The following is a 22,186-nucleotide window of genomic DNA, read 5'->3' as shown; positions in this document are numbered from 1 at the left end:
GTGGTACGGGGCGGGGGAGGGAGGAAAGCTGTGAGGAGAGGCCAGAGCAGAAAGCAGAGGCAGAATGGTGGGAACTTGTGACATTCTGGAATATTGTCATCATCCTATCAGGCGTCAGGAGGCACAAGAATTTCAGGACAATCAGTAATGTGATTTTATTTGGACCCTGGAGAATGGAGTGCAGGAGTAGAGTTCAGGAAGGAGGCACTTGATGCCATCAAAGGAAGAGGGAACGTGATGGCTAACACCAAGTTGGTGGTAAAAGGATAGAGAATGTGATTCAATTTCACGAAAACACGAGCTAGAAGGAATAGCTGTGATTGATGAGCTCTAGTTGCTATGCTGGCCCACTGGCCTCTTCTCCAGTTATACTGGCCTGTTCCAACCCCTGCCCACGTCTCCATGATCACAGGCAAATATAAGACCCAGAGGACTCAGTCAGCCTCCCACTGGACTTTTGGTTTTCCTGTGCAGCAGTCTCTTGGGACAATTCAGACCAGCATGCTTCCAGAAACATTTGACTAGATATATTAATAGAATTGAAACTCATACATAAAAAAATGAAAACTAAATATTTTGCTAAGTCATGAACCCAGTGGACAGATGGTTGGAAAGAGGATCGCATGCATGTGTATGCTCTAAAGCCCCATGTCCCCAGGGGAGGTGCAGACCAAGGACCCCCATGAGAAGGGAGAGGCACTCTATCTGGAAGGATCAGAGAAACGTTGATGAAAGATGTAGCCACAAAGATGGGTCCCTTCTTGTCTTCTTTGTTTTCACAAAACCTTTTTAAAATTAGCAGAAAGAGAAAAACAAAATAAAGCTATCCAATGAAACATCTCCCTAACTAAAACTGCACACGTATGTACATACTCACAGACACATTTGATGAAGGCTAAGGAATTGGAGGCTGAAACCCTTATGGGCATCAACCAGAATCAAGGGTGGCAGCCGTTGCCTTGCAAGGAACGATTCTTTCCCCTTTTTTCTTCATCTTTTCATGTACTTCTCTTGCAAATTCATTGTCACTTCCTGCCCTGTGCATCATTTAGCTCAAAAGTCTTGAGGTTGAAAGGCCTCTCTGTCCTGCTCACCAACCTGCAAGCAGAAGCTTGAGAGTCCTTTTCCCAGTGCGTGACTGAGGGCAATGTACCCACGTGAGTAACTGAGGTCAGAAGTAGAGAGCTCACTTGCTGTGAGTGGTTAGCTGAGGCATCATCGGAGGGCTCATTCTGTCCCACTATCCGTTGACTCTAGTTTCCAATCTCAACAGAGCAGGAGGAAATTCATTGCCTTTGCAGTTTCAAAAATGAAACCACAGCTTTCTGATGTAGTTAACTGTTCAAAGTAATAATGCTAATAAAGTTCCGCAAATACAAAATATAAAGTTACTTATCTAAGGTCACAGAATGTACTCTCCACCACTGCCGCCACTTGACTCTTGATGCCGTCTCCCAACCACTCAGTGGATGGGGAATCCTTACATGAAATTGGCTTGGGAATATGCACATGTCTGTGCTCAAGCACACGGTGCAACTTGAAACAAAATTCCTTCTGTCGTCAAATGCTCTACTGCTAAGCTATAGTGGCTTCTAATTCCTTCTGGAGGTATCTTGCTCTAACTTTGCTCAGGCCAGCTTACCAGGGGGTTTGTCGGAAGTGATTGGTGATCCCTGCCGCAGCTGCCCATGTGGCCTGTATTTGGCCACTGTAGTGTTTATTCACGTCTTTCCTCTATGCTGAGCGATGGGTTTTCCTTTGAGTCTCCCATTTTCCTGGGTCAGCAGCCTGGAGTCTCACTCTGTTGCCTACTCTCAAGTCCCCTCTTCCTGTAACCTTTGCTGGCACCCCAAACACTCCATACTTTTGCTCTTTATGACTAGATTGGCGCTACAAGATAGACTGGCTTTTTTTGACAATGGGAACTTAAATCCAGCCGCGGTGCAGTAAGCTGCATTTGACCTACAAAGACCCGCAGTGGGGCTGAGCCACCTCCTCCCCACACACAGCGCGTGACTCATGACGACTTGGGACACTGATTAAGATAAAGGTCATTTGAGTTTTCAAAGCGGCCTGTTAATTGTTGTTTTTTAAAAAAATACCAAAGCTGTTTTATTTTTACAGCGATCAAAAGGATTTTGTAATCATACTAAAGAGAGCACGTAGAACTTTTCATCTCGAGACACTTAAAAACATTAATTAATACAAGCACGGTACCTTTTAGAAAAAGCAAAAGACTTGTCGTCTGGACATGCCCTGTTGCCTCTCTCCCTCCTTCCGGCTGCTTTCTGACACACCCTCGTGGCCCTGTTTCCCTTCCGTGTATCTGGGCTTCTCATCTTCCCTTGAACTTGATGGATTTCATTTCCAAATACACTCATTGAAATCCCTCCCTTGGCATAATGTCAACGTCATCCGGTCATGTATCTTATCTAGAAAAGTCTGGGCTCCTGTGGGGTCACGCACCCAAAGGGGACAGCATGGTTTTGATGGAATTCTTAGCTACGATGATATTGTCAGGCTCTACCTGTCTTCTCTAAGGCCCAGGGTAGGATATTGGTTCTTGGGCATTGTATAAAGAAGGTATTGTCTCCCGGGCCTGGGGCAGGACCCGAGCTCCCTGTACTGGCGAGGCACATGGTAATTGTCCCTAGTCCAAGTCGATTCCCGCATCCCCAGCCATCAAGGTGAGTTTCAGGGCAGCCCAGGTGAGTCAGATGTTAACAGACATGAATAGATGGCGGAATTTGGCACCCAAAGTGGATCTGCCCCCATGCATATGCCTGCTACGTGCCGTCCCAGCCTAGTGGCTTTTGAGCTGAGCACCTGACTTACCGAGGAGGCCTCCTGAGGAGAGGCAGGGGCGAGGGTGATGAAGAGCATGGGGTCAGACACCAAGCAGAGATGAGTTCAGTTCTTGATGCCCCTTTGTATTAATAAGTCACTGATGGCTGCGTCCTGGGGCTCTGTACTTTCTGGCTCCTGAAGCCATTATCCCTCCCATGGAGATGTGAGAATCAAACAAGATGTGTACTGTGCTTGCTCTTCATGAAGAATGATAGAAGGTGAGGGAAACTGGCCAGCAGAAAACATTTGTGTTTTGTTGTTGTTGTTGTTGTTTTTGCTAAAGGCAGTCAGTTGGAAAGCAGAACAGATCGGTTGCTACATTTTATAAATTCCTTGTTGGAGAAACAATGAACTTAGAAATTCAGTGACTGCTTCAAAGTCCTTCCCTCTGGGAAAGATAGTAGGATTCAAGTGGCAGTCCCAGCACACTGCTAGTGAGAGTGATATTTATTTTCACTTTTTGTACTTTTTATTACTTTCCAAATTTTCTACAGGGAGGCATTATTACATGGATACTGAACAAAACCAGCAAACACTCAAACTGTTTCCACCGTAGTGGGGAGGGATGGCTGACACAAGGCAGGGGACTCCTCTACCTGGGGAGCACCTTCCCTGAAGCCCCACATGTGTGATCTCATCATCAAAGACCTTGACTTGCAAATTCTAGGGGAAGAGAAACTTCTCTCCCCCCCAGTTCTGCCAGGCCAGGGGACCACCTTGTTTGAGACCCCTTGTGTTTGACCTTGAGATATGACCACCAAACCAAACAGTACTATTCAGAGCCTTCTATCCTGTGAGTGTTCTCTTCCAGTATGAGCTGGGAGAGGCTGCCGCATCTCCTAAGTCAGCAGCCAGTAGAGAGACAAACAAATGTGAGTGCCGGCCCAGTGACTGTGCTCACGAGCCTGTTCAAGTCATGGTTTCGGTGCAACCCTAGTTATACCTTTTGCTTGCCACTGAGGCCCTGTGAGCTGAAGGTGGTACCTCCTTTTTACAGAGAGCATCGTGGGGCTCGGTGAACTGCACCAGCCCTGGATGAAGACTCAGTCAGACTCGTAGGCCTAACCTGAAGCCCTGGCTTTCACCACTCTCCCAAGAGGCCTGCTTCACTAATGGTGAATTAGGACTGTGTCTGGAGGGATGGAGCTTACTCTCCCTGAATAGCTTCTCTACTTTCCCCCGGCCCACCTGGACCTAACTCAGGGCCTGATAAATAGGTAGTATCCAACAGTATTTTGCATGTGAGGGTAAACAAATGAGGAATAACTGAAGGAAGAAGCAAAGGAATAAAGCTATTGCGTCAGCAATAGCACCCTGATAAAGAAGAGAAACAGAAGTGCTGGAGCAGACTGTAGGGTGCAGGACGCTGCTCAAGAGCAAATCCTGGTCTTTTTATTAACAGGGGAAATGTTGGGTCAAACTCAATGCTGAATTTAGGGCTGAATTTAGGGAGGGTGAGTCCCCTGATACACTCCCGACCCCACCATGACGCCAATCTTATTAACATGGTAATCCACTCATCAGTCTTAGGGGCGCAAAGTATGTCAGTCGGTGCCCTCAGCCCCACTTTTCCTGGTCATGGCTCGTGATGTAGACCCATTGCCCAAGGCCATCAAGTGTCCTGCTCTTGTCTAACATGAAAGGAGCCTGTACACCCACAGTTAGCACTTTGTTCTCTTGCATGTGGAGGGGAGAAGACCTGCCACCTTTCCTTCTCCCAAAACTGCCACTCTGACCTCTGAGACAAGAGGAGATGCTGTGCCTTGGAGGAGGCAGTGAAGGTGAAGGAATGTGAGGCAAAGTGCCTGGCTGCTCAGGAGAGAAACATCTGCCCCAACAATAGCTGGCTTCCGGCCGTGGCCATGCCTCTCTCCAGATGGCATTAGCTTTGGGCAAGATTTCTTCCTTCCTCGGTGTGGGCCTCCTAATCCCATGTCCTTCCTTCCTGTTGGCGGCTTGGAATAGCAGAGTTTATCAGTCATTAGCACACACAAAATACGCTTCACAGAGGCTGCATGGATACATGTAGCTGATTTCCTCTGGATCTTTCCAAAAGAACACAGAAAAAGAGAAGCTGTTTTGGGTTTTTACAAGCCAGGGTGAATGTGGCCATTACCTTCGCCCCTCCATAGGTTTCCAAAGCCAGTCTGTGAGGAAAAAGAGCACTTAGATGGAGACAATTATGTGTGGCTGGGAAGGTTGGCATTGTAGTGTTCCGCTGCTTGGGTCCCGCTTGCTCCTACATGGGTGCCCTCCTGGTCCCATCCTCCTAGGCCACAGGCTGGATTGTGTGTTCACATCTGGCCTTTATTTGAAACTCCACCTCAAAGTATTTCATAGCAGAGAATATCTTTCCTTATTAAATTCTCCCGCACATATTTTTTTCATAAAACAGGCACCAAAAACTACAAACCTACCTGTGGCTCTTAAAGTATCTGTTTATAAACCTTTGGAAACCGTTTGCAATTCGTTAATCACATTTTCAAAGGAAGTTACAGATTATAGATACACTAACAAATGCCATATACGATGCCTCAGCCCAGTAACGAGATCCTCACGTAGGGGAAGAGGGAGAGAGCTGGGAGACCTGGGGTTTGTCCCAGGCCGAATCCCATGGGAGAGGGGAAATCCGACCTTGGAGTCTGAGATGCAAGAGTGTATGTCTTTTCCTGACACTCTCCCACGCTGTGACCTCATGTTTGTCCTCTCCAGGGCGGCAGGTATAGGAGACCAGCACACTGTATGCAGTCATCAACTTGGATTAGCAAGGAGGTGTTTTGCAAAGCACATATTCTTAAATCATCGCTAAGCCCCAGCATTTGCAAACATTTCACTGGAACTATATGTTGGAAGTATCCACTTAAAAGGCAAAAATGAAAGCAGTAGATCAGTACACACTGGAACTCTGTTGATTGCTTATGCCTGGAACCCAAGTTGGCTTTATGACAGTCTTGAAAAAGGACAGGGAGGAGAGATTGGCACATGAAGCATCCAGGAGTGTAACTGTCTCAGGCATAGCCCCATTAGTTTCTTTCAATAAAATAAAATTACAGGAATATGCTGTGATATGGAATGTGGTAGCTCATCGTCCAGTTCACTGAGACACGTTCTTTCTCTCCTTCTCTGATCACTTCGAATGGTTTAAATACCAATAATCTGATGCATTCTCCAGGGATTTATTTTTTTAAAAGATTTATTTATTTATGCATTACAGAACTGGGGTACAGGCCAGAGGTGCAGGGGCGGTGAGAAGATTCACTAGAGACAATGAGGAGCAGAACAGGCTGACTGACAAAGTACACTGCTGAGGGGAGCAGCGGACAGGTCAGGAGAGGTCTGCTACACCATGTGAATCACCTCTGGGGAAGGGGATCAAACTCATGATGAAGTGGCTTTAGCTTCTTAGTGTTGTGTTTTAACCTGCTGCTGCACCACCAGGGAGGGATGGCCAGATTTTTTTTTTTTTTCAATGAAGAAATACATCCAAGAATGTTAAGTAGTGATCTAAGGGGTCTTTAGGAGTTCCACTTTTGCCAGATACCATCTAAAAGGACTTTGGTTCTTAGGCACATGGATGTATCTCTCTGGCAGGAGAATCTTGAGTCCCAAGTTGGTACTAAGGACAAAACTCTTGGTGTATAAGGTACCACCAGAATTATCTTTAACAAACATTTCCTGCCTGCCCATAATTTGTCGAGCAATGACCTGGAAAGTTACTAAATGGGTCACCTTCATTTCAAGGAAATGAAATATTCCCAACTGTGTATGACAAACCTGTGTCTTCACCAAGCAGATGACACCTCTCGGGAGCCATACTAGCTATGTATTAAGGATTTATCCTATGCTGTCTGATTCTTGCCATTCTATATACTTATGTAGTTACTCCTCTCAACTAAACTTTACTATGAATATATAGTGGTTTTTCCCATTTTGCAGCTGAGAAAAGGACATTTGGAGCTGCTGGGTGCCTTGTTCAAGGTCACAAGCCTAGTATGTAGCAGGACCACTGTGCTCTCTTCTTTTAACCAATGTAGGTGGGCACTCTTCCTGAGGTTGCAGAAACACTTGGTGCTCTGGACCATTCTAATCCTTTGCAGTGATTGGAATGATATGAGGCTTAGATATGAAAGTTTGGTCAGAGATTTGTAATAGATGGGGTGTCTACCCCCTTACTGGCTGTATGATCTTATTTATTTTTCTATTTGTGTTTAGAGCCCATTTTCCCATACACATGAAGAACAATAAATTGGTCTTATGGAAGCAGAAATAAGAGCAATAAACTTCAAACAAGTACTTGGAAAAGAATGAAGTATTATGTAATTGACTTTAGATTCTTGGTAGCTTGCACTTACTAGGTATCTGTCTGATTAATATATGTTGAAAAATAAATAAAGAGGCCCTCCCTGGTGGAACGTCGGGTTAGGGTGCAGCACTGCAAGCTAACCTCAGCCACTTGAGTGTGAGTTCAATCCCTAGCCCCAGAGGTGATCCACATGGCTCAGCAGACCTCTCCTGTCTTACCAGCTGCTCCTCTCTGCAGTCTATTTTGTCGATCTGTCTGTTCTGCTCCCTACTCTGTCTCAGGTAAATCTGCTCACCACCCCTGCACTGCTGGTCTGTACCCCAGTACTATATGTGTAAATTTAAAAAAAGAAAAAAAGAAAAAGAAAAGTGAATTAAGAATCTGTTTGAAGTGGCTAAAGAACTCCTCCAACCCCCACCTCCAAGATGGTTTAGACCTAGCATTAGGATAGGCGAGAAATTTGGAAAGTTCTATCTGTTCAGGTCAGAAGGTGAGTGTCTCTGTAATGATACTAAAATGGGACTTGGGAGTATGTTGGAATAGGTCATGGGGGCCCAAGAATATGTGACTCTAGCTTCTCAGGGACCCAAACCGAATCTTAGCATTGTGCACCCCTCCCTCATCACACCTTCTCTCTGCAAGATCTGGGTGGCAGCCCCACAGGCCTGGTTCCTGTGCTGCCTGATCAGCACCAGCCTGGTTCTCTCAAGGGCTGGAGCTTCCACTCACACAGGAACTTTCCATAATAGCATCCAACTGCAGGTCTGCTATCATTTAGAGCAGCTTCTGGGGGAATAACTTCCCTTCCTCTTCATCTGGAGTGGATCTGATGTCATAAAACTGACCATGAATGAGTGTTATTTGGAAACATGAGAGAAATGAGTGGAAGCACCGTTGACCAAGGCAGTCAAGCCCAGTGCCCACGTGAGGCAAGCAGCCTTCCCTGGGTAGGCGTGGAGCATGTCAAGAGTCTGGGAGTCCTTGAGAGCAGCCAGAGTGGAGAGGAGAGGGCTGGAGGAACACTTGGTCTGCTCAGTCTGCCACAAATGGAGATCTGCCTTGTGTGGTCCCTCTTCGCTGGAACCCATGGGGGACCCTTTGAGGCCTGCTTGGTTCCCTGGTGGTGATAGTCTTCACTGCCAGTGTGCTCAGCACTGGTTGGCCGTAGCCAGTGCTACTCCGTTGTAGTCACACAGGGTCCAAAATGGTAACCGTGGCTTTGAGTTCTCGCAGCCCTTAGGGTGACACTGTCTCAGCAGGTAAATTGAAAGATAAGTGCCTTAGAAACCAAAGGAAAAAATGCTATCCACATGTATATTTTTCCCCAAAGTTCCATTAACCATATCTTAGAACTTGTAAGGGGGTTGCATATGCTTAGCCTGCAGTAGAGGGCAGACTTTTCCACATTATAAACATCCCAACAACCAACTTTTAAAGGCCCAAGACACATGAAAGTCCAGACACCGTCCGGTAGATAAAATAGTAGGCAATTTATCTGGCTGACTAACACCAGTGATTTAGGAGGAAAAAGTAAACCCACTTCCCCAGTTATTAATGCACTCATCAGCTTTTCCAGAGAAATGCCCTAATGGCTACTAAATCTGGCAGTGATTCCCAGTGCCCACATCTACTCCAGGTAAAAATGATCACATAGCTCAGTTCTGCCATGGCCAGTAGGCTAACAAGGAAAAGGCTCTGTGTCTGCAAAATGTTACCAGGAGATTGAAGCCAACCGTGGAGCTCCATGCTCTTGTTCCCTAGCCAAGGAGAATGGGCTAGATTTGAGACAGGAGACCAGCGTGGGAGAACTAGTGAGCAGAGAGGTGGGCTATGACTGGATTCTTGGTGAACATGACCCTTTCTTGGGTCAGGGAGCGGTGAGTCATTAGAGCTTTGGAGTAGAGAAGATTCTATCCCACTCTACACATATACCATATGAGAAAGAAACAAGATGTGCTTTGCATCTGGCATATAGAAAACTAAGGAGTCCACTAGGTCAATTCATATCAAACGAGGAGTTGGCTGTACATTCCCCAGCTCAAGAGTAAATGTTTACAGGCATCTGGCCTTGACTTTAAACCCATTAAAACGTCTAGAAAGGCTGCCCGGCTGGACTTATAGCCAATATCTGCCCACACGTGGTCTCCATCTTGAAACAGAACTTGAGAAGATAAAGGCTTGCCTTGGATGATCTCATGGAAACATTTTCTTTTCTTTTTTTTTTTTTCCTTCTGCTAGTATGAAGAAGGAAAGAAGCGAAGGAAACCTAACTACAGTAGTGTTGACCTCTCTGAGGTGGAGTGGGAAGACCGAGATGATGTGGTAAGTGATGGGGGCTGCACTGGCTCCATGTCTGAAGACTGCCCAGGCGCTGGTCAAGAAGCCCACCAGAGGCCACTGGAGGGATGGGGAGACAATGGGCCCCTTTATCACATTTGGCGCTTTATATAACTCCCCCCTGGTTGGGCTTGTAGACAAGCCAGTCATACCATGTGCCCTGTGAGGTCTGCTGAAACCGTCCCCTGTGGGCTCGGGTCCCTTCAGCAGAGCAACAGATCAATGCAGAATCCTTAGTGCAGCTGGTGGCACCTCAGCTCTTGGGAGCCCAGACAGGAGCAGGAGTCTTGCTGGCTGTCCTCTGGACCGAGATCCACCCGGCAGGACAGCGCGGACTTCAGAGAGCAGCCTCAAGCTTTACAGACCCACTTTCCTCCTGCTTGTAGGCTCCCTTCTCTGGGCCACCCCAGCCTTTTCCTCTTCTCTGGCCACACTGCAATAGCTCACATGCTTATTTCCTGCACAGATTCAGCCTTTGGTACTGTATCAAAAGCTTTCCTTATGCCCACAATTTAACCCCGTCAGTCTTCTTGTTACTTCCTCAATAAATCAGATTTGCTAGACACGGCTGCCTTTGTGTGAATCCAGGCAGACTGTCCTTAATTAAATCGTAACTTCCCAGGTGTTCCCCTCTGGATCCTGCCTCTTCACTTTTTCTGTGGTTTCTCTGTGTCATGGCCACATTTCTGTGTCCTCAGTCTCTCTCTTTGTCTGAAGGCCTTCCTGAAGTCCCTTGGTTGAGTCAGCATTGTTTCCATTCTTCACTGTCCCACTTTCCTAAGGGATGTTGAGGGGAGCCATTTGAAAAGTTTAGCCTGATTCTATGCTTCCAGAAATATGGTCCATGTCATAGTCCTCTTGTGGTGGCTTTTTCTCGCTTCACATCCTCTGCTCCCTGGATGTCTCAGCTAGCTAGCATAAATCTCTGATTTTCTCCCTTGCCTATAAAATGCAAAAGTTGTATCTGTTTTATAAATTTAACCTATTTCCTGCGCTGTCTTTTTAAACCCAAGTTCAATCTAATAACTTGGTTTGATAGAAAGTGACTCCCACTCTCTCCTGACATGCCCATGGCTTAAAATTTTGTCAGCTCAGTCACCAGTAGCATTTTATCTTTTGTTCTTTAAGCAGTGTTTTCAGGACTAAGAGCAAGTCCCCTTTGTTGCAGTGTAGCCAAAACACATCTCCTCCTTTCCAACTTGTTCACCCCAGGAAACAGGCTGTGTGGGTTTGAGGTGGGCAAGTCGGTCCTCAGACTGATTGTGTTCAGATCCCCCTCTATTATTTGCTGCTACTAGTCCTCAAGCAAACAGCTATCCTCTCTGCACTTCAGTTTTGTTTTTTTGTTCTTTTATTTCCCCAATAAACTGAGTGTGATATTAATAGTTCTGACCTCATAAGGGTAATGTGAATATTAATTATGTTAATCTACTGAAAGATAAAAAAAAGTGCTTGCATGGTTTGGAGATGGTGAGCATTCGGTGAGCGCTGGCTCTTATGGTTATTACTCATCATCGTCAATCCTCAGGCAACCTTCTCATTAATGAATGGCCCATAACTTCAACAGTTGCTAAATTGTCTCATGAATCTTCAAGAGATGTGTTCCATGGTTTTTTGCTTTACTTCAATTTTCACTTCATCTGTTACTTTATTTTGACTTTCCTGGCCCTTTTGTTTTCTTTCCCAGAAGACGTGAACCTTGTTGTCAACATGGGTCTCCATCCCTTTGCCATTTCCACTTTAATTAATATGGAAGGCAAACTTGATTATGCCCCTCCTGACTTCAGAGTCCCATGGTCTGGAAGCATGGCCTCTGCTACTTAGTGCTGAGTGGACACCCGCTTCTCTTTTGTGTGTTAGTTGAAGAGATTTATTTCCCAGCTCACACTAATCATCACCTGGGCCTCTGTTAATCGGCAGTGAGCCAATATCTCCTTTTGCTAATGATGGCTTGGAAAATGCTGTTTATGCCCTTGCCTCATCTTTTCTCATCAGAGTGACAGACAGCATATCAAATCTCCAGCCCCGTGCATATGTTCTTCACCTCTATCCCACTTACATTACTGGTTTCTGGATGTCCATGTTCAGAACACCCACATCTCCAGCAGCTTTGAAGCTCTGCTTCTACACAGACTTCCTTCTGTTTGCCTCTTGAGTTGGGTCTCTGTCTTACCACCTTGGGAGCCATGATGCATTTGAAAAACTGAATTCCTTCATGATCAATACTGTTGATTGAGATAATTCATCTCACTGTTTCTCTAGGGATTTGAGCTTCATTGATTGGATAATTCTGTAATCTATACAGAATCTTTGAGAAGTCTACATAAGATTCCACACATCCACATACCCATTGTGGAGGTTTGCAGGAAGGTAGCAGAAGGCAGCCTTTAGGTCAAGACCTGGGAAAGACAGCACAAGCAGAAGCCCCTGAGGCGAGCTGCACATGTCTGCCCCACTGCAGAGAATTTCTTTGGAGAGAGCCTATCTCAGCAGCTGGGCTTCTTAGTTTGAGGACCTCATTCATAACAAGCCCTGTAAGCTCTGTGCTTCCAAAAAAAAAAAGACATGAGGCTGCCTGTACTATTAAAACACTTGCAAAATATACTAGTTAAAATTAAACTAAGGAAAAAAGTGGGAAATTAGGAATCATTTCGAAGATGAATGGGACTGCTGCAGGATGATTTAGGCATGATGTCAACAACACAGTGAGGAGGACGGAGCTACGGAGGGCTCACGAGCCAGGAAGGAAGCAAAAGTCATGCATAGCACAGCCTGAACCACCGTCTCTTAGGAGATGATCTCCTAATCATCACTTCTTAGGGAGAAAACTATCTTTGAAATAGTGTTTATCCTTGGATTATCAATTCCCAGAGAGGGCAGAACGAGTTAAGGATGGTTTTTATTATATATCTACTACCTTTTTGTTATTCCCAAAGTTTGTGCAGTAAACACTTATTTGAACAAACCAAAAAAAAATGCTAATGTAAGTTATATTAACTACCACATGTTGCGTTCTTCCTGCATGTCAGTAGTGTGCCAGGATACTGTTTCCTCATATCAGTCCTACGAAGTAGTTGTTCCTCACTTTACAGATGAGGAAACTGAGCAGGGAATTGCTGTCACAGTGCAAGCATGGCTTCAAAGTTCTCCATCATTGAAGAGTCTCTCAGTGCCCCACGATTATGTGTTTTCCTCCCCTCTGGGGCACAGAGAAGATGCATAGGGTTGGCAAAGATCTGCATGCCACACGGTGGGGTGGTCAGTGTTGTCTCGTTGGATTCTGCCTCAAGTCCAGCTGAAGTCCTTCTGTTGCTACCGTCATCCTTTTTCTGCTGCCCTAAGTGAACTCACTTTCTTCTTACCTGGGATGACCCAGATGGAAAGTTGCCTCTGAGTCCTTTCTTCCCAAAGTCCTATAAACCTCTGATCCAAAGGCACATGCCTTTGGGCTTATAATTTGTTTCCTACACCCACTCCAATGTCACTGCAGCTCATGCTTAAGACTGTGTCCCTAAACCACCAAGCGCCAACCACCAAAGTTGAGAGAGAGAGAGAGAGAGAGAGAGAGAGAGGCTCTTGGCCAAGTCTGGTTCACATTCTGGTTGAATGTTTGCTTGGGAATCACAGACTTGTTTATCACTGCTTTATCTGTCCCCTTTAATCTGTTGGCCTGGCCAAGATTGCATGTCATTAGGGGCCTGCAAGTGCAGCCTGTTTGTGCACCGGGAAAGGTGAGGCTTGTTTTCTGATGTAGATAATGCAAACCACCATTAAGAGGACAAACTGTAATTTTGTCATTATACTCAAAATTTAAGGTGATCAATGTGTCTGTGGGGGGAAGCTTCCTTAGTGAGCTGTGACACAGGAGGAGGCGCTAGCTGTAGGCTCCCAGTGGAACAGAAAGTGTGGCCACTTACTGTTACATGTTGTTAATAAAGGGGTGCTTCGACTGGCCAGTTCACTGCTTCAGCTTTAGGGTGCAGATAAGAGGGACAGATGCTTCAGGGCATCTGGGGAAGCAATTCTACCTGGAAGCACAGGATTCTTGGGATCAGTGAGGTTCAAGGAGACCAAGGAGCCCAATCACATACCCATTTTCAACTTAAAAGTGTTTGACCTTTATTTTATCAACTACATTGTGGTGAAAGCTGCTTTAACGTCCACTGCATCATTACATTTGCAAATGTATGATGTATGATAGGGGAAAGTAAAAATATATCATTGATGTTTATTTGGGCTTTATCTGGCTAAGTATAAGTTGAACATCATATACCTGGATTTTTAATGACTGTATAATATTCTAACGTATAAACCCACCGATATGTATTGGACGTCGTCCTCTGCCAGGGCATCATTGTTGCTCAGTGCTAAAATACAGGCAGTGGCAAGTTCTAGGTGTATGTGGACACCACTGTTAGTGGCCCCTTCCAGCCCTGGCTGGGAGCGATAGTGTTCCTCTGCACCACTCTCTCCTCTGCTTTGACTAACTGCTAGTAATGCAGACATATTACAGGATTTGGGGCAAGTCTCCCCTTTTCGAGCCTCAGTCTTCTCAGATGGAAAAGTGATATTTCTAGACTCAAAATGCTCAATTCTTTCTGGGTAGTCTATTGAAAAAGCCCCAAATCCCATACTTTTCTGACAATAAAGACAGGAAACCACCTTCCCATCAGCACCCCCACCACAGTTCCTCATGTTTGTGGGAGAGCTGGGAAGTGAAATCCTCAGGCTGTTACACAGTCAAATTTTAAAATACTTTGATTTAAAAAAAACAAACAGGAATACTAATATATTATATTGGCGTTATACATGTTTATATGAATATGTTTAAATGCTTTCTTCTGATTTAAGAGCTAAGGTGATAAAATGGGCTAAAGGGCAGAGGATCTGTGCGACCTTGAGCAAGTTTAGCAACCTTGTGTCTCAGTTTCCCCACTTGCAAAATAGGAGAAAGAATGGTACTTCATAAGATGAATTGAGGGTTTTAAAGGGTTTAAAAGGTTTTAATAAACAGGCTGTTATTGTTGTCCGAGTTTCATAAGAATCTAGTCTGCATAGTTAATACAGCACCTGACAGGCTCTCTGGGGCTTGGGAGTCCTCACTCAGGAACACCTTTGATGGAATGAAGGAAAGATGAAGAAATTGAGCCATGGAGAGATCATAGGACAGTGCTCTGTGTCATCAGTTAAACTTGAACCTTGATATCCTGAGTTCCCTTTGTACCTTGGGCTGCCTCTTTTTCATTCTGCTCCCATTCACAGGTGATTCCAAGCAGCATTTTTTTTTTTTTAAGATTTATTTATTTGTGCATACAGAACTGGGGTACAGGCCAGAGGCTCAGGGGTGGTGAGAGGCTTCACCAGAGACAGAGTGGGGAGCAGAACAGGCAGATGGACGAAGTACACTGCTGAGGCGAGCAGCGGGCAGGTCAGGAGAGGTCTGCCACGCCATGTGGTCACCTCCAGGGCAGGCGGGAATCGAACTCATGCGGAAGCGGCTTTAGATTCTCAGTGTTGTGCTTTAACCCCCTGCGCCACCAGGGAGGGCCAATCCGAGCAGCATATTTTTAAAGTCCAGGAATTGAGTCAGGTCAGATCAGGGGAGGTCACAAAATCTATTTTGTTTATTCTAGAACAGCAATTTATGGCAATAAAGTCCATTAAAATAGGATCTATCAAAGGTCATCATCGTGTAATTTTTCTGCAGCTCATAGTCAAAACACATTTCAAAAACTGATTTAGAGTATGGCCATGGTTGTCAAGCAAACTCAAGCTGAATCCTGATTTGAGCCACTGAGAGGGATTTGACATTACTGGAAAGTAAGGATGATGATGATGATGATGGCAGTGATGATGACAGCATATATTTTAGGGAACACTTAAAATGTGCAGGCACTCTTCTAAGCAGTAACTCATTATCCTACTCTGTGAGGTGGGTGCTGTCACTAATTCCATCTTGCAGAAAAGGAAACTGAGGCACAGGGGCACATGACTAGTTTCAGATCACAAAGCCCCGACAAAGTCTATTTCTTTAACTACGGTGCTGTCCTGCCTCATAAGTTGATGTTCATGCAGTGTCATCCATTTTCATCGTCGTTGAAGAAAAAAGGAAGACTGGATAACTGTCCAAACATGTGCCTCAAGAAAATCTCAGTGACCTGGGCCTTGGCCTCTCCTGGCCCCCAAAGTCCATTGTTCAGAGCTACTGGGGGTGGGGTGGCACACAGGCGTGGAGAGACTTACCTAATCTCTGACTTGCCTGGGGAATGTGAGAGGGGAAGGTCCCAAATGGCTTTAGGCAGGCACCAGAAAGAGGAAAAATGAAAACCACGTTAAAGATAAATCGAGCCGTTCTTAAAAGTTAGAAAGTAGACTTAATTAGGACCAGCTCTCCCCATCCAAAACCACAAAAGTTAAAATGGGAAAATATTTCCAGAAATGCCCATTATGTGTTGTTAAAAAATATCTAGAGTAAAATATATGTTTTATTTTATACATGCCTCCAGCTAAAAATTATGCTTTTACTCTCTCTCACAAAAGATGGGAATGTGAACCCAAATCTAGACAGCCCCGAATCAAATTTAGGTTGCTTGCAAGCATTGCAGTTTTCTATCGCCAGATCTTATTCAAGCTCCTCAAAGAAGAAAAGAGGGGAAAGGATTAAAAAAAAGAAAGAAAGAAAAGAAAAGAAGAAAAAAAAACACACAAGTCTTGGGGCTGGGAAAGCCTTCCTGACAGGCTGTGGCAAACCAGCATTTGCTCCTACTCCATTAAATGGCCTTCCCGTCATCTCCCGTCGGTGCCCACAACGGCACATCTTTCATCACTGCGTCTGCTGTCCTTCTCTGAACTCCTGGAAGGGCCACTCTTAATTAGAGGAGGTCAGTCAGGGGTGGGGGAGGCAGGGGGGCTCAGTGCTCCTAGGTGGGACCTCAGAAAATCAGACACAGGCTCGCCCTGTCCACCGCCTGTCAGCCGGTGAGGCCGTTCATTGGTCCGGAATTCTCGGAGAGCATTCGAAGATGAATCATGTTATGAGGAATTAATCGCTGTCTTCTAAATGATTGGCCTTTAAAGAACAACAATAACCAGCAAAACAAAACAAAAAAACTACTGTATAGGAAAGCGTCTTCTTCTTGATTATGTTTTGAAAAATGATTCCTCTGTGAGAAACTGATGTTGTAGCTTGGGAGAAGGGAACTTAGTCCCTGGAAATGTGGTGCTTCTGTAGTGCTGTTGCAAGCTGCCTTGGGGTCAGCCTGGCTTCCTTTTCTGACTTGGGGTTCATCAGCATCACAAGGGCTTTTAGTCATGGCCATTTGTACCTGTTTACGTGGGGTTTATATCAGCACTCCATTTTGAATTTAAAAGTCATTATTTCTTCACTTTTCTTAGCCTCTCTCCCCTTGCACAGCAGACACTGCAAGCTGATTCCTGAGAGGCTCTCTTTTACAGGACTGAGTGCAATATGCAGACTTCCCAGAAAAGCACCCATACTTCGAGGGGGAAAAGACCTGCCCTGTCAGCCCTCAGATTTTTGCCAGCACTGAATGTGCCCAGGCTGTGGGATGCAAGGTGCCCAGAGGACATGATAACCCATGGAAGAAGTAACACCACTTTTCTTTTATCATTTCAGTTAAGAAACGCCATGGTGAATCGAAAGACTGGGAAGTTTTCCATGGAGGTGAAGAAGACAGTGGACAAAGGGGTACATTTTTCTCAAACATTCTTGCCGCTTAATTTAAAACAAACCACTGTGAAAAATTAGCTTTGAAAGCTCTATCTGGAATAAATATCTTTCGCTGAGATCATTTTTCTCTTGTCTTTACTTATCTCAAACAAGATTCATGTAGTACTGTTAACCTGATCATAGTGTGTCCATTTATTTTTATTTATTTCTGGAAACTTCACCTAGCAGACTAACCATGTTTTCTTTTCTCTATGACTTTTTTTTTTTTTCAATCTAGAAACGGGTTTTGGTGATGACAAATGACTACTATTATACAGACATCAAGGGTACTCCTTTCAGGTAGAGCTGACCATAATACATGGACATTCCATCAGACCATCAGTTGTGTTTGTACAAAACCTGCTGACTCTCAGAGCTCATCATGTGAAGATAACCAAGCACCCTGCCGAAAGGCTGGAAAGAGTGAGGAGGAGGCTTTTCCCAGGCTGCTTTTGTTTCTGTTTTCCAGAAGGGGGAAGATGGTTCAGGCTCATGTAGGAGAACTCACAGTTTGTCATGGCTTTGCATCTCATTACTGAGCAAATAAGCTTTGGGGGTTCCAACTAAGGGTGGAGAGACGAGTTCAGAGGGTTGCCAGGGTCCTTAACCATCTAACTTGCTTCCTAGTGAGTTCCATTTCACCTTTTATCTCCATGACCAAAAAACCAAAATCCAAAACCAAAAAAAAAAAAAAAATAATCCTTCAAACTCGGAGGTAGCATCTCCATCCATACATGTTGTGTTTCCGTTTTAATTTTTCTGAACTGTCCTTCTGTGCTTGTGTACCTTTGAATCCTGTTATTTCTCTTTGTACCAGTCCTGAACAACGACTTTGCCTTTTGCCTGCTTTCAGATGTGTATGTGGCCTTCTAACATCTCCCGCTGCTTTTAAATAGTGTGAGAAAAAAAAAAAACAAAACCAAAACCCCTTTTTGTTAAAGTTATTCCAGTGGGGCTGGTGCTGCACAGAGCTAAAAAAGTGACAGAATTGAGTGACTATAGACTAATCTGAGAGCTGAATTGTAGCGCTGTTTTCACCTAACTGCAGGGATCATGGGTGCATTCCATTTGGAACCAGAGCACTTGAGGGAACCGTGGCTGCAAAGTAGGTTTGCCAAATGTGTTTTTAAAGCACAGTCTCTTACCTATGGCAAAAACAGAAAGATGTTTAAATCTCGCCAGTGGGAGTATGAATTCCACTATGCACTTCTGAGTATGTGAGGATGGAAGTTTGCATTTTGCCCTGGAGAAGGGGTTCATTTTCCCAAGCCCCAAGCTCTAGAGGTGGAAAAGACCCATCTCTGGCTGAATGTAGGGCAAGGAGATAGTAGCTAGTGCAGTCAGGGCATATGGCTTTTAGCAGGGTGCCCAAGAGGGGGCTTGCTAGAAGGGCGAGCCATTTGCCACACCCTTGAAGAACAGGCAAGAGCAGCCAATTGCTCTGGCACGTCCAATCGAAAATTACTTTGAAGCAGCTGATTGAACCTAAGAAAAACCAACACCAACTGTAGTCTGAGGTTTTAAAAGTAAACTGTTGGAAAAATTGTTTACAGAATATGAAATGGGAATATGAAAATGGAAAATAAAGAGGTAGCCCACAAGTCTATTCCAGTCAATGCCATGGATTTCAAGGTCTGCTTTGTTTCTCTGCACAGTTTAGGTGTGGCGCTCTCCAGAGGCCATGGGAAATATTTCTTCCGAGGGAATGTAACCATTGATGAAGGTAAGAGGCTACCTTGGCCCATCCAACCCTTAGTATGAGAAGGAGATCCTGGAACGAGCCACTGAGTTAACTAAAGAACTTGCTCACCTGTCCCGCTCCCAGCATGGCCCGGGCATTTGACTCAACCCTTTGTCTCGTTACATGCCAGCACGTTCAGAGTGGTTCCAACTAGCAATGCCCTCCCTTACAATTTGACTTATTTATAGTCTGCTCTAATCCACAAAGTCATTGAGGCAACCCATCATGAACTAACTGAATTGTTTTCATTTATAAAAATCAGTCCTAAGGAAAATACTATCTGTGTAAAAAACCAAGCCCGAGGGGAAAGCGAGAATGGAGATGTGCATGCTTTAATATCCTATACTGTTGAGCCACAGATTTCAATGGTGTTTCATGGCAGCCTGGACCCAAAGGGAAATGTCATCATGTAAGTGATTTGCACAGGACAGAGGAGCGAAAAACATCTTGAGATTCTCAGGTCCTCTGTCTTCATAAGGCATCAATACCCTGTAAACTCCCAGTAAGTGATAACAGTTACAAGTTTGGTCCTACCAAACTTGTTTTCATCTCCCAGAAACTCAATACTGATGTTACCTACAAACTCACAGGAAGAGGGGACTGGGCTCAGAAGGGCTGCACAGCCCCAGAGGCCTTGAGTGAACGAGTCCCTTGCCCAAGCTGGGTGTCAGGTGTTGCATCTCTGCACAGAAGGAGCTGGCCCGGACCACACTCTTTCTGGATATTTCCAGGAAGTGTGTCAAGAGCAGGAAGGTCAGTTGCAAGTCAGGTTTTAATTGGTGAGAGCTGGTGGTGATGAAGGTCATGGACTTCCAGAAGGTGGATCACCGGGTGGCTCACTGTAATGCTAGGGGGAGAGGAAGAATGAGGTTGGTGGTCTCTGAGATACCAAGAGCCACGATAATCTTCTGGTTTACTGCTGTCCTGGCATTATTTCACAGGTGTTGGATTTTGTGGGCAGAGTGATTGTGAACTCTTAAGCAATCAGAGGAAAGTGGAGGGTCATTGTGCTGGGCTTCTAGAATGAGAGTGTGCCTACCACAGACCTAATCCTGTGGTCTCTCTTCCAGAGACACACAAGAGAAAACAGGCAACCTTGTGACTCAGCAAGATCCTGCACAGAATGTGCAGTTCCCAAAAACCAGTTTTTTGACTTCCAGAATTTTCCAGCTCTCTGGGCTGTATGTGGCTCTGTGAATATCACTGCCCATGAAGCCAGAAAATTCATGTCAAAGTCATCCCAGGTCAAGCAGAAGAAACAGCTCACGGTCAGAACAATAGAAGGGAAAAGTTTTAATGGATTACTTGCCTCTCCTGTGTCCATTCCTTTGTCAGCCCCTGCCCCTCCTCCTCCCTTCTTTCTGTCTCTGACTCTCTGTCTCCCTCTTCTCTCACTCACATGACAGAATTTTTGGCATTGCCTTTCCAGTCATTTCTTTAGTCCCTGTCTTCCCCCTCTGTGTTTCACAGCTGTTAGGCTCAGAGGTCACATAGAAGAAATTTCAGAGCTAACTGTAACCACCATGCAAGAAATTTGTCTGAACCCTCAGTGAGGAGAGTACCTGGTTATCCACACAAATGAGGTCAGATCTTCCTCTCTGTGTTGGACCTCTGTGAAGAGGAGGCCTACAGTCCTGCCAGCTTTGCTGAGTAACAGTCCAGGAAAGCTGCTTCCTCATGGGTTGACTAGGAGAGGGACTGGACTTGCCACCCAGGGAAATGGCACAGGAGAGTTTCTTCTCTGCCCTTGGAGACAGGGAGTCCCTTGGGGAGGGCAGCCACACTTCTATGGCATCTTCTATAAGGAATGCTACCCTCCGAATCTAGGAATTTGCATTGTGTTCCGCCATTGGACATGACAAAGATGGTGAACAGGTAGGCCTTGTTCAGGAGTGAGGACTGTCTCCCAAGGTTGAAGGCAGGGCTCCGGTTCTGCCTGCCCAGATCATCCCTCTTCTGAACCTCACTGGCACTTTGTATCTTTGATATAAACTGCATAGGAAATACTCAGTAGGAGAGGTAATGTCTTTATTGTCAGTATTTTCAATCCATAAATGTGGTTTTTAGCAGAAGGGCCAAAATCAAAGGTGACAAACTAGAGAATTATTCAGTCTGCTTAGTTCCCCAGTAACTCAAAGAGGGAGGAAGCGAACAAACCCTTCCGCGTGGTCTAGTGTAGATCCTCTAAAAGACAGCGGGGTGGGGGGGGAGGGTTGTGGATGAAGGCTTGTCTGAAACTAGAAAAGCAGCTTAATAGCTCAGGAAGGCACGATGCCCCCTCAGCGCCTTTACTCTTGTCCCTCTGCCACGTCTCTTTGCCCAGTTATTTACATGACTCTCTTTCACCTCGTCAAGTCTTTGCTTAATAGTCACTTTCTCAGCAATGCCTTCCCCTATGACTGCGGTCAGCGATAAAACTGTCTGTCCTTCCTGTCTCTTGACATCCCCTAGCCTTACTCAAGTCCCTAACTTACCTAGTTAGTTTTCTAACATAGTCCTTACTACTATGTGTGCTCTGTATATTAATTTTATTTCCTTAATTGCTCTCTTTTTTTTTTTTTTTTTTGCCACTAGATAGTAATGCCTTGAGGGCAGCGGTTTTTGTTCTCTGCTATATTCACAGGGTCTAGAGGAGTTCCTGAAACATAGTTGATGCTCAGTGAATTTATGGAAGGGGGAAGGGGAAGATGGGAACAAAGGAGTCAGAGAGCCAAGGAAAGGAGAAGGATGAGAGAAAAGAAAGGCTGGGCATGAGAGTGGAGAAAAAAAATGAATGGATGGATGGTTGGCTGGATGGACTGTCCTAGGAACTAATCACTGTACCATTTAACCTTCTCGTGGAGTCTCTGAGTTTGGCATTGTTACATGCATTCTCTAGTTTATAGGACTCAAAGAGTTGCAACAGACATTCCAGGGAAGGGAAACCAGGGTATATGGACAGTTGGATCCTGTATGATGCTACTCTATGGGACCTATCCCTTGCTTCCTGTAATACCAGCCGGTTGTGTGATAGGTTTAGTGTATAGTATTTTCTCTTTAGTACATTCACATATGAGGAGAAATCTGGAGTCCTGAGTGCATCATCATATTGTTAGTTGGTTGTTTGGGAAACTGGCATCTTCAAACAGGCTGTAAGCATCATCAGTGTTCTTGAGGTTGCCTTCAGGAGTATAATCTACTGGTGGCCCATAGAAATGCAGTGTCATGAAGACACAAAGAGAGAATTCGC

At 45.1% G+C, this 22,186-nt stretch overlaps 1 protein-coding gene across 1 annotated transcript in view; it reads left to right on the top strand.

The window, feature by feature from the left end:
- Positions 1-22,186, top strand: part of CACNA2D3 (calcium channel, voltage-dependent, alpha 2/delta subunit 3) — a 764,442-nt gene that overhangs the window by 586,580 nt on the left and 155,676 nt on the right. Inside the window, exons 17-20 of the mRNA XM_004676565.2 lie at positions 9,389-9,472; positions 17,124-17,195; positions 17,455-17,516; positions 18,872-18,939. Of these exons, the coding sequence (XP_004676622.1) occupies positions 9,389-9,472; positions 17,124-17,195; positions 17,455-17,516; positions 18,872-18,939 (286 nt within the window). The remainder of the gene's footprint in view (positions 1-9,388; positions 9,473-17,123; positions 17,196-17,454; positions 17,517-18,871; positions 18,940-22,186) is intronic.

Source organism: Condylura cristata, unplaced genomic scaffold (assembly GCF_000260355.1).
Source record: "Condylura cristata isolate star-nosed mole 26May11 unplaced genomic scaffold, ConCri1.0 scaffold00004, whole genome shotgun sequence".
In the NCBI taxonomy this organism is placed as follows: domain Eukaryota; kingdom Metazoa; phylum Chordata; class Mammalia; order Eulipotyphla; family Talpidae; genus Condylura; species Condylura cristata.
Note: the sequence above shows the minus strand (reverse complement) of the source record. Positions and strands in the feature narration are given on the sequence as shown.